Source organism: Vulpes vulpes, chromosome 3, assembly GCF_048418805.1.
Source record: "Vulpes vulpes isolate BD-2025 chromosome 3, VulVul3, whole genome shotgun sequence".
Lineage (NCBI taxonomy): Eukaryota > Metazoa > Chordata > Mammalia > Carnivora > Canidae > Vulpes > Vulpes vulpes.
In genome coordinates this window covers 54,766,958-54,779,789 of record NC_132782.1, presented here as the reverse complement: position 1 = coordinate 54,779,789, position 12,832 = coordinate 54,766,958, and the positions used below count along the sequence as shown (strand labels likewise).

The 12,832-nt window shown below is 40.4% G+C and overlaps 1 protein-coding gene across 7 annotated transcripts in view; it reads right to left on the bottom strand.

The window, feature by feature from the left end:
* The window catches only part of DGKG (diacylglycerol kinase gamma), a 198,401-nt gene that overhangs the window by 147,391 nt on the left and 38,178 nt on the right, over nt 1-12,832 (bottom strand). For all 7 annotated transcript variants that reach the window (XM_072752511.1, XM_072752509.1, XM_026007323.2 and 4 more), the window contains one exon: nt 2,168-2,244. In XM_072752511.1, coding sequence (XP_072608612.1) covers nt 2,168-2,244 — 77 coding nt within the window. The remainder of the gene's footprint in view (nt 1-2,167; nt 2,245-12,832) is intronic.

The window sequence follows — 12,832 nt, the reverse complement described above, 5'->3', positions numbered from 1 at the left end:
CAGAACCGTGCTTCCTCATCCTTATATCTTCTACAGTGCCCAGAACAGTACCTGAAAGCTCAAGAAACATTAGATGAGTTGAGTTTGAAAGTAGGGGAGTCTTGCATTCATTTACTCATTCGACAAATATTTCTTGAGTGTCTGCTATGAACCAGATATTCCTCTGGTCATTGGGGATACCGACATGAACATGAACAGTATACTCCTGTAGGAGAGATAGACAATTAAATAGTTACATAGCATGACAGATGGTGAGGAATACTAAAGAGGACAATAAGACAGAATAGAGGGATAAGAAGCATCAGGAAAGAGGGCTTAAATTTTTAACTAGAAAAGGTGACATTGATTGAGAAGGTGATTTGAACAAATACTTGAAGGAGATGATGAAAAACACAATGTGGATATACGTGGGAGAAACATTTCAGGAAGAGGCAAAAGCAGATGCAAAGATATTGAGGTTAGAGCAATATTGTCTTGTTTGACAGCATCAGAAGGCTAATAATAGCTGGAAAGGAATGAGCAGGGTAGCAAGAGATGAGGTTAGAGAATAGAGAAAAGTACAGATGGTAATGACCTTGATTTTAACTCTGAGTAGGGAGTGGGGGAACCATGAGGAATTATAGAGCAGAGCAGTGACATGATCTGACTTAAGTTTTAACAAATTGCTCAGGATGTATGTGAAGAATAGACTTTAAAAGTCAAGAGCAGAAACAGGGAGCACAGTTAGGTGATTATTACAAAATATGGTGGTGCCTCAGATAAGGGTGGAAGTGGTGCCGGTGGTGATGTGACTAGCTTTTGGATATATTTTGAAGGTGGAAGTGACAGGGTTTGCTGATGAACTGGACATGGGGTGTGAGAGGAAAGCGCAATGCTGACTCCTTGGTTTTAGACTGAAAAACTTGAAGAATGGCATTGTCATTTACTGAAATGGGGAAGATTGCTGGAAAAATACTTTACAGGGGAAGATCAAGGAGCTCAGTTTAGCTTATGTTAAGTTTGAGATAGTGATTTGATTTTTAGCGGAAATGTCAAATTAGAGGGATAAAAGGAAAACCAGGAGAGGGCAGTGTCCTGAAATCCACATGAAGACAGACAGTGGAGAAGGATCTGACCAATTGTGTCCAATGCTGTTGAGTAAAATGCCTACTGAGTTTAGCCACATGGAAATCCTTGGCTATCTTCACTAGTGGTTTTAGTGGAGGAGTGGGGGTTATGCTCTGATTGAAGGGCTTTCAAGAAAGAGGGAAGAAGAGAAATTAGAGGCAATGACTATAGACAAATCTTTTACACAGTTTTGCTATACAGAACAGGAAAGAAATGAGGTGACTGGAGAAGTGTTGTCAGGAGAACAATTTTATTTTATTTATTTATTTTATTTATTTATTTATTTATTTTTAAAGATTTTTATTTATTCATTCATGATAGACATAAAGAAGGAGAGAGAGAGAGGAGAGACACAGGCAGAGGGAGAAGCAGACTCCATGCAGGGAGCCCGACACGGGACTCGATCTCGGGACTCCAGGATCACGCCCTGGGCCAAAGGCAGGTGCTGAACCGCTGAGCCACCCAGGGATCCCCAGGAGAACAATTTTAATATAGGACAAATAACAGTATGCTTATATGTTGACGAGAAAAATCTAACAAATAGTGGAAAGCTGATGTGAAGGATATATATATATATATATATATATATATATATATATATACATATATATATATATATATAGAGAGAGAGAGAGAGAGAGAGAGAAAGCAATTCCTGTCAATAGACTAGAAGAGAATGGGAATGAGTTGAGTGAGGGACTAAAACTACTAGGAACATGGAGAGTTCATTCCTAGTTACAGGAGAAAAGGTACAGAGGTAGGTGAGGATCTTGTGGAAGATCACTTCTGATTGTTATTTTCTCAGTGAAGTAGAAAGCATGGTTGATAACTGAGAATGAAGACAGGAAGACAGAAAGATTTGAAGAGAGGAAGGTCTGATGTAGTCTTCTACATCAGATTAAACTTGGCAAATGTATAAATGGTTCACTTGAGACTTAGAGAAAATATGTTGAGAAGCAAGTTCTTTAAAATGAGCTAAACTTCTAAGGGTGGGACAAATTATGGAAAGGCTAGGACATAGAACATCCTTTATAAAGGCTTGAAATGGAAATGTTCTTACCTCATGTGGGTCATATTGTTTGAGGCTCCCACCCTCATTAAACTCAGCCAAGACATCCTTTATCTTCTTGGAAGAATCTGGAGAGACATAATCCACATGTAAAATATTGGTGAACAGCAAATGGGAGCTGGGCCAAGTAAATTCTATCTAACCTTGGTTATGATAGAGCAACTCCTTATTCCCAGGGCTATATGGAAAAATGTCACCCTTATCTGCCCTTCTGCCCTCTTATTTCTTATTTTCAGTATAGTGTCTCCCCTGCTGTATGAACTATCTTTCTAAAACACAAATGTGATCCGATTGTGTTCCTACTCAATATACTTCAATGGCTCTAATTTTCCCAATATAAAGTTTAACTCCCTTAGCTTGCTATATAAATATTGTGATAATTTAACCTAGCTCATTCCTTATCTCTTACTTTAACTTCCCACTTACCCCACTTTTCAGCCACATCAAATTGCATTTCCATAAATCCCTGAATACACTGTGTATTCACTCATTCATTCTTCCAATGGAGTCTCTTCTCTATGTTGTAAGCTTCACTCAATTCTTGGTATCCAGTTCAAATGTCAACTCCTTTGTAAGGTCTTCCTTTATCAATTAGAGTTCCCTCTCCTGGCTCCCACATGACTTATACATAACTCTGTAATAGCACTTGTCATATGGTGTTATAGTTATTTATTAACTTGCCTCACTTCCTCAGTTCTACCTTGAGAGCTGTAATTGGCTTGTGAGTCTTTTTTTTTTTTGTGAGTCTTTGTATATCATATCATGGTCCGACACATAGCTAGTGTTCAGGAAACCAATATACTAGATGACTGCATAAAATCTGAGCAGAAATTTTAAAATATTTAAAATGTTGTTGATTAAATAGGATCAATGGGCATTAAGCCCAGTGATGCTCTGTCCTTGGTGCTGAAACAGAGATTGGGATTCATGAAACATGGTGATTTAGAAAATTCCCCTTTCCATAGGAAATAATTTGGAAACTACCAGAGAAAATGGTGGCTTCTTCTTCTTCTTTTGAGTTTTATGAGGAAATTGGTAATCTAGAAAAGGGAGTCAATAATTGTCATTATAACACTTGAGTGTATCCTGTGTAGTTACCAGAACTCTAGATATCAGAGAAAACCAGGGTCTCTGTGCTCTCCTGGTCTCACAGTACTGTGGATAATTATGAGCTTCCCAAGCTCCATTTCTGCCATTATTTGAACATCTGAGAAAAGGGTAATGTTATTAAAAATAGAAATAGTGTTCCTTGGTGTTCAGGTTCTTTGCACAGAGGGCTACACTTTCACAGGTCTATGTAAAGTAGTTGTGCTTATGAGTTGAGCTATTCTCCATAGTTATGCTGACTTGGATTCAATTAAACACAAGTTATAATAATTTCAGGATTAAGACTACTGAAATGCCACAGGAAAATGTTGATGCTGCCTAAAAATGGACATTTCTTTCTGAAATTCAAAACAGATACTGAAAAACTAATAACTCAGTGAGATCCAGGCAGCAGATGTCATCAATTTGGGCTGCTTCCACTCAATTCAGAAAACACTATGGAGGGTGAGATGCTGCAAGGTACTATTGATGAACTAGCTGATCTGAATAATTGTGATAATGATGGCTACTTCTTACTGAGGGCCTTTACTGCATATTCTCATATGCACATTTGGTTATATTTTCTTCAGTTTACAGGTGAAGAAGCTGAAATTCAGAAAAATTAAGCGACTTGCCTAAGAGAGTTTTAATTCATGTTTAGTTTGCCTCAAAGTCTTTCCCTTAAGCACTGTTCATTGTGCTTGCTAACACTTGCTAACTTTCCCTTAAGCACTATTCATTGTGCTTGCTAACACTTGCTAACACAAGGGAAAGTATAATTAAAGCTATATAACAATAATATGAAGCTCTAGGAAGCACACAGCAGAGAAATAGAATGAGCAGGAAAGACGTAAAAGAGCAGGATGACAGTAAAGCTTGGGTGGGGACCAGGGATGTCCTATACAGAGTTAGCATTTGAGCTGAGGTGTAAAGAATGAGTGGGGTTTGAAAGGCAGACATGAAATGGAAAAAAGTATTCTAAGCAAAGTTGCAGAGATGGGCATTATAAGATATCTAGGAAAGGTCAGAACCAGAGTAGTTTGGGGCCAGATTTGCAGGAGTCTTGAGTGCCAAGCTAAGGATATTGATTTGAAATTGTTAAAAGATTTTCTGAATAGGTTGAGTACCATAATCAAGTGTCTGTTTTCTAAAGGCCACTCTGGCAACAGAATGGAAGGGAGCTTAGAATTAGGCCTGAGTGTAGTTAACATTACACATAAATTATATTCAAATCATTCTACGGGCAGCCCAATTCTTTAGAAAACGCTACATTTTAGAATTTCATGGGAGATTTTCAGGCCAGCTAGAGTGGCCAAATCTGTACTGCACTAAAAAGTACACATTTGGAAGCATGGGTACCCTAGGTGTGGCTTCTGCAAGAATAATAAAAAGTGAGCATTTTGAGAACCAGGGGGTGATTTCACTTGAATTCATACCCTTGATATTATTGTCACATTTTGGCAATTCCACAGTTGATCCTAGCAGAAATCTTTTGGTTCTAAAAGGCTATATATTTGCAAAATCCTCATTTATATTTAAATGTATGCTATAAATGCATCTCCACACACACATGCCCATATATGTATATAAACATACACAAATATGTTTATCCTATGTTCACATTCAAATAAACAGGTCTTAAAAAGAAAAACAGAGATAAAATCTCTGATTAATAGCCTAAAATCAAATAGGAAAAAACAATCCAAGAGATTGCATGTTCCTAGATTTCCATGAGGAGATTCACCACACATTTACTTCAATTTATTTCATGGACCTTAATGAGCTTATAGTGTCAACACCTGTCCTTTTTAAAAATGGGAGAAAATCTAATTTTCAAAGTTGAGACCCATTACTCTCTCCTGGGATGTCATTTGATATTTTATTAGTTTTATTTTCGACAGGTTTCTGGACTGGGTTTCTATTTGCCCAAGGAGTAAGTGGGTACTGCTCCATCTTTTTTTGTTTTTTAAGATTTATTTATTTATTTATTTATTTATTTATTTATTTATTTATTCATGAGAGACAGAGAGAGAGAGAGAGAGGCAGAGACACTGGCAGAGGGAGAAGCAGGCTCCATGCAGGGAGCCTGATGTGGGACTTGATCCCTGGGCTGAAGGCGGTGCTAAACCACTGAGCCACCTGGGCTGCCCATACTGCTCCATTCTGTTTCATCTTAAGACACCTAAGAACAATGAGGGACCTCTACAGAGCATTCCATGATCTTACCTCAGGCACTGTCTGTGGATCCAACTGCGCAGCCTTAATAGAGAGCAGAAGGCTATACAGTAGCACTACCACCAGACTCGTGGGAGATCCAGTTATATTCCTGAGTGTCTTAATAGGTACCTCTGCCATGCCTGCAGGTCTTTGCTAGAACTCCTATTTTGTTGAGTGCTTATTGTATGCTAGGCATTGTCCTAGTTGTCTTACAGATTTTATTTAAATTGCCACAACTGCCCTCTAATGTAATAGTGTTCTTTATTTTCTTTTTAAAGATTTTATGTATTCATCAGAGACACAGAGAGAGAGGCAGAGACACAGGCAGTGGGAGAAGCAGGCTCCCTGTGGGGAGCCTGATGCAGGACTCCATCCCAGATCCTTGGGATCAGGACCTGAGCCAAAGGCAGATGCTCAACCACTGAGCCACCCAGGTGCCCCTAATGGTCCTCATTTAAGAGAATTAAAAACCGAGGCTTATGAAATATAGATAATTCTTTCAAGAGCACACAGCTAGTGAGTGGGTGACTAATTTTTGGTATACCTAATGATGTGACATAGCTATTAGATTCACTGGATATATGAACATGGGTAAATCAGAAGACAAGGCCCTTCCTCTATGGCAGTACCTCTCTAAACCTGGTTACATGTCAGAACCACCTGAGGAGCCGTATATATACATTGAAACCCACACCTCATCTGAGACCAATGAAGTCAGTATCTCTCTGGAAACTCAGGAATTCAAAATATTTTAAAGCTTTGTGGGGGTTCAAATGTACAGTCAGGTTAAGAACTATTATTCCGAGAATGTAATTTTACTGTTAGAAATGAAAAGTGTCGGGGATCCCTGGGTAGCTCAGCAGTTTAGCGCTGCCTTCAGCCCAGGGCATGATCCTGGAGTCCTGGGATCAAGTCCCACATCAGGCTCCCTGCATGGAGCCTGCTTCTCCCTCTGTCGGTCTGTCTCTCTATCTCTCTCTCTCATGAATAAATAAATAAAATCTTAAAAAAAAAAAAAAAGAAATGAAGAGTATCTTAAGAAGCAGCTAAACTTGTCAGAGAATTATTGCAAAAGGAGAAAAAGTTTATAACTCTGCTAAATCTGAAATCACCATGCTTGGTAGACATTCTCCATTGCTTAAGTGGACAATACTAAGGAACTTTATCCAAGAGGTCGACTTATTCAGCTTTGTGGCAAGGCAGGGATATGTTCTGCATTAACTCCCACTGGCAGAACCATCAGTGTGCAGCTCTCCCCAAATCAGGGATTAAGGAGGCTCTTTTCTGCGATCAAGGTCTCTAGTAGTAACAACTACCCTAAGAAGCTTCAATCCAAAATCGTCTCCTTATGCTTTATGTGCCAAGAATTCTGGGACCTTAACCAAACATTTGTTCCTAGTGTTTGAGCACATTCAAAGCCTTTTTAAGGAGAAAATTTGGCCCAACTCACAAGCACCTTCACTGCCACGCTTGTGTAGGAGAGGGATGCCCTCCAACTGAACAAGCAGACAAATCAGGAGGTGCAGTGTTTACTGCAGCATGTCAGCTGTGCTGCCTGAACTAGAACCCAAAGTTTATGGGCCATCCTCTAGTTAAGAACACTGAGTATCTGAATAGTAGTTGGACCATTAAACTTTGAAATAACTATAAATCAACATTTTCAAATGTGAACATGAAAATCCATAGATGAGGGTGGAATTTTAGATGCGTAATAACTCTCCATTCCTCAAAGTTCCCCAAGAGCATCTCAAACTGAACATGCATAGGAACTGCCTGAGGATCAGGTTTAAATGCAGATTCTGACTCAGCAGGGTCTGGGTCAGGGCCTGAAATTCTGCATTTCAAATAAGACCGTAGGTGACACCAATCATGTAGGTGCATGGACCTCATTTTTGATGAGAAGGACTTAAGTAACATGCTTGTATATTTGTGGCTGACTAGGTAAGACTTGCCTGTCACAACACAGACAAAACCATGATGCTGAGGCTACAGGAACATATTCCATAGACTGAGAAGTGCATAAATGACTCAACCCTGGGAGGGAAAGACACAAAGAGGAGAAAAGGGAAAGTTGGCACATGAAAGGGAAGAAAAAAAAACACTAGATTTTCCTTCTTTTGATGACAGCTGGGATGTATAAATAAGTTTTCTAAGTATTCCAGGGAGTCAAGAACACAGCAAGGTGCAAAAAAGCAAGAGTGGGGTTTCCCAAGGGCTCTGGAAAGATGGATAATGATGTCATAATAGAGATGCCAGATCCAGGAGCACTGCATCAAAAGGCCTTCTTTTTCAGCCCAGGAGGAATCAGGCCCCAAAGTGGAAGATGGAAAGCATGTGTAAGAAGCCCAGCTTCATAAACATTGACACATTCTCCCAGCCACACTTCTTTTCCTGTGCACTGTTTCTCTCCAGCATATAACCTATGCCTGGCACAAAATCAATATTCAATAAAGACTCATGGAATAAAGGAGGACTAGAAAAGAGATTGGAGTTATTGTGCTTGTCCTATAGATCCTATATTTCTAGGGGCATAGGGAGAAAAGCTGGACCACTGGTTGTCAACCGTGGCTGCATGGTGGAACAACCTGGAGAGTTTTAAACACTACTCATGCCTGGATCCTGCACCTATAGATTATAACTAAATGATCCCAGGTGGGGGTATGTGTGAACTGGATGTATGTGTGAACTGGGGTATGCACTGGAAGGGCTCAAAGCCTCCCAAGTGTTTCTAGTGTGCAGCCAATGCTGAGGACCACTGAGGTCTACCAAGATAACTATGGAGGGGAACCACTGGAAGTAATAATCCTGCTACATTGTTACCTCTAATAGAATAAGAGAAAAAGACTTTACATTAAAAGCAGCAGGGTTTGGGGCTCATATAAGAGAACCTTCTTTAGGATACTGAGACTTTCTGATTCATCATAAATGCTCTGAATGACTGGTATGGCTTATTTGTATAAGTAAAATCGCATTGTTAGCAAAACTTCACACTTTTTCTTCAAACAATTTGGTCTCATCAGTCATAGCCCAAATGAAGGTGGAAGAATGGGTCAGACAACCTGTACCTTCTTGTGACTAAAAGTGTGGCCCTGCACCAGCAGCATCAGCAACAGCTGGAAGCTTGTCAGAAATGCAGCATCTTGGAACCATCCCAGGCCTACTGAGTCAGACTCGGTAGTTTAACAAGATCTCCAGGAGATTCATGTGCATATTCAATTCTGAGACCTATTGTTCCATTGAATTCTATCCCTATCCATAGATTCTGTGACTGCTTGTGGGTAGAGTCCCAGTCATCATAGAGAAAAGAAGGCCAGTTATGCTGCAAGAGATGTGGGTGACAGATAGATGTGGTTTCCTTCTGGGATGGAAGCAATGAGGCATGACCCTTTATGGACCCAGGCCTCCAAGAACATTTCATTAACTGTCATTTCATTGGCCCATATAAATAGTAAGGTTTCAATGAAGCTTACTTAGAGCCTTACATTGTTCTATAAACCAGTCCTAAACATTTTCTCTGACTCCCATATTAACACTGACAGGTTTGAATTTTGAGCTGTAATTTATCCACATCTAAAAGAGACTTTGCATTGATCTGATTCTAATGAAATATATTTCTGAATAGCATAACTTACTGATTCATTCTCTTTAAATGCACTTTAAAATTTTGCTCTGGGGGGATCCCTGGGTGGCACAGCGGTTCGGCGCCTGCCTTTGGCCCAGGGCGCGATCCTGGAGACCTGGGATCGAATCCCACATCGGGCTCCCGGCACATGGAGCCTGCTTCTTCCTCTGCCTATGTCTCTGCCTCTCTCTCTCTCTCTGTGACTATCATAAATAAATGATAATAATAAAAAAAATAAAAATAAAAATAAAATAAAATTTTGCTCTGTTATAGTTTGACATACATACATATCTATATGCATATATACCTATATTTTTTTCAACTGTATCACTGAAGGTTGAGCTCCAATGGGTACTTTTTGTTTAATCTGTTGGAACTGGATTGAAACAAATTGAATTTGACCTGGGACTGAGAATTTTGGTTCTAATTCTCATTCTGCCATTGACCTTGGGGAAGTCACTGAGCTCTTCTGGACTCAGTACTCTCATTTATAAAATGGGTAGGAGTTGGATTTGATGATGGCTTACAATTTCTTCCAGGTATAAAAGGTCTACAAAATCTAGCAACTGTGGGCTGATGCTGAAAATGTTTGGTTTAATTTCTTGGAGAATTAAAAGTTAAAATTGATGATTTATCACTTTTTTCCTTTTTTCCCTTTCTGAAAAAGCTGATAGTTTTTGTCCTTGACAAATCATGGAAAAATAATTGCCTCTCCCCAAGTATCAGGATTAGAAGGGCAATAAGCCTATTATATGTCTATTTGAAGCTGTTAAGGGAGGGTCAGTAGGAGGCCTCTCCACAAGATCATGCCCTCTGAGGTTGAAAAGAAACCTGTTTGGACACAGAAACTAAGTATTAGAAGGGCTAATGATGGTCATTTAATCAACTGGATATCCAGGGAAAGAAAACTCAATTGCTTTTAAGTCAGTCCTCTATCTTGGGCAGGTCTGACCATTAGGCACCAACAAATTCCTTGCTGTAAGTCTTTCTTTGATGATTTCCTCCCATTAGTCCTAGGGCTACTTCTGGAAGCCAACCAAAATTAAATAAACACCTTCTCCCCACTTTTTATTTATTTAATTTAATTTAATTTAATTTAATTTAATTTAATTTAATTATTTATTTATTTGGATCCTTTCTCTGGGTCTTCCCTTCTCCAGCAAACAGGCATAGGACTTTCAGGCACTTCTTCAAAAGCCTGCTGTGAGGCCCCTTGCTATGCTGGCAGCACTTCTCAAACAAGTTCCTGGTTTGTCCATATCCATAGTGAACTGTGGTGCCCAGGAATAAATTCAGCTCTCAAAGAGGTCTGATCAGGGTAGGTCAGAATGTGGGTATCAGTGTGCCTTACTAGACACTGTAAATCTATTAATACATCCTATGATCTATCATAGCCACAAATCAGTGGTTTGGTTAAATAAAATATCAAAAGAAATCTCTGTATCTCCTAAAAATCAGGTTTCTGGAAAGTAATGAACAACACAGGAACACCTCATGATATATTGTGTGCTAGCTAGCCTCCAAAGATAGCTGTCAACAATCTCCCTGCTCCCTGTGTGAGCCACTGTCCCATGAGGTGTGAGGTCCATTCCCCAGGCCCATTGCGTCTGGGTCAGGCCTGGCACTGCTCTGACCAGTGGAATGTGGAGACAGTTCTGTTTAGGGACCTCTGAGTCCAGGTGTCAAAAAGGCCTGCTTTTATGCTTAGAGTCTGAGGCCTGCATGTAAGAAGTCCAGGCCAGCCAGCCAGAGAGAGAGAGAGACCACATGGAGAGGCCCCAGGAGATGACAAAGTGCTTGGAGAAAGCAATCCCATGGAGGAACACTGAGGTAACAGCATGGGAGTGAATAAATCCTGCTGTGTCATGTCAGGCATCCCACCCGAAGCCCCAAAAACCGTGGAGCAGAGACCAGCCATCCCAGCTGTGCCCCCTGCCAGATTCTGGAGCCACAGAATCATGGGAAAAAACAAAATAGCTGTTTTAACTCACAAGTTTGAAGTTGTTTTGATGCAGCAGTTGATAACTAAATTGAACAGATAACTGTTAGGGTGAAGAACAGCATACAAAATAGCTTTGCATGTCTGTTTTACACACACACACACACACACACACACACACATCATGGTTATCACCGGAAGACAGAATTATAGGTAGCTTTAAATTTCATCCACTTTTCATTTTTATACTTGTGCTATTTTTATAACAAAAATATTCTTAATATCACCTCATGTTTTTTGCAAGCACTTTAAACTACTGACTCACATGAAACCTACCATATATATATGTATCCACTGTGTGCGTGTGTACATATAAAATAAATATATACATCCCCAAGGGCAGTTTTAACACGGTTTTCCCCCAGCAGAAGGCCACTAGAGAAGGTATAGGGTTTTTATTATATACACCAAGTACACCAAGAGCCTCTTCTCCTGAAATTCTTGGCCTCTCCTACCTGGTAACCCCACCGGGGAAAGTTCTCAATTCTCAGGCCATATACTTCGGCTATTCCACTACTGCAAAGTTCCTGTTTATGCAGTTATGGAAGAGAAGTTGCTATGGCGATGCAATCTGACTGAATACCAGCATGTGTCTAAAATTGGTAGAAGTGCCTTTTTCAGGGTTTCCTCTGAGGACTAATCATTTTCCAAGAACTGTAGCTTTTTTTCCCTCTCCTGTTACAACAACAATACCAGAGCACCTTGTCCAGACCTGCGACATGAATAAGATGAGGAGGGGTCACAGAAGGACAAAGCTGATGGTTAAAAAAAGAACCAAGCCACAAAGGAACCCCTTCCTACTAAATACTCTGGTTTCTTTTCAATCCCTGTCTCACCTACTGCTTTGCTACATGCCTACTCCTCTGTCCCTCAGCTCCCTCCACCTACTACTCTTTTTGCCTGGCCATCTTTCTTCTACCTTCTTCTGACTTCTTTCCCTTCTCTGACCTCTAGTTGTATGCAGACCGTGGCCCTGTTTTCCATCTTCTCATCTCTCTCCTCATGTTCTTTCTATCTGAACTGCTTTCATTCCTGTTGTTGTCCTCTCCTTGCTGCCTCCACACAATGATTCTCATGTCAGAGCTGTAGCCTAGCTCTCCTTCCCACTCTCCTCCCACCACCCCCCTTCCAGGCCTCACATGGAAAGCAATGTCCTCCATGATAGGGTCTTTTTATCATTCCAGTTCTTGCCCACCACCACCAAACACTCTAGGCCCCAAGTCTGTGACCTCCTTGACATTTTTCGAAGCACCCATGATGACTTTCTTTCCTCCCTGCTTTCCCAAGCCACTTCTTCTGCCTGTAATGCTCTTGCCTCCCTCCTACTAGTGTTTCTGGCATCTGGAAACCACACCTGCACCAGGAAGCTTCCCACCAGTCTAGGCTAGGTTTCTTCCCCAACTCCTTAGCACCTGTCATACTGAACATCATTGTTTGAGCCCTATCTATCTTTTCCTACTAGACTGGCAGCTCTTCGAGGGCAGGGATTGTGTCTCACTCATTTCTGGTTGCCTTCAACTTGGTGCATATGAACGCAGAAGTAGATGTATCATCACTATCTCCAAATCAACATTTCCAAGCTGTCCCCACCAGCCTTGAATATTAATGTTGGCATTTGCCATAGATTTACAGTCTTCAGGGATATCTTTGCTGGCTTCCTTTCATTCTGTAAATTTTGGTAATACTTCCACAAGTTTTCCACAGATCAGCATTTGTTCTTTGCCACAGTCCA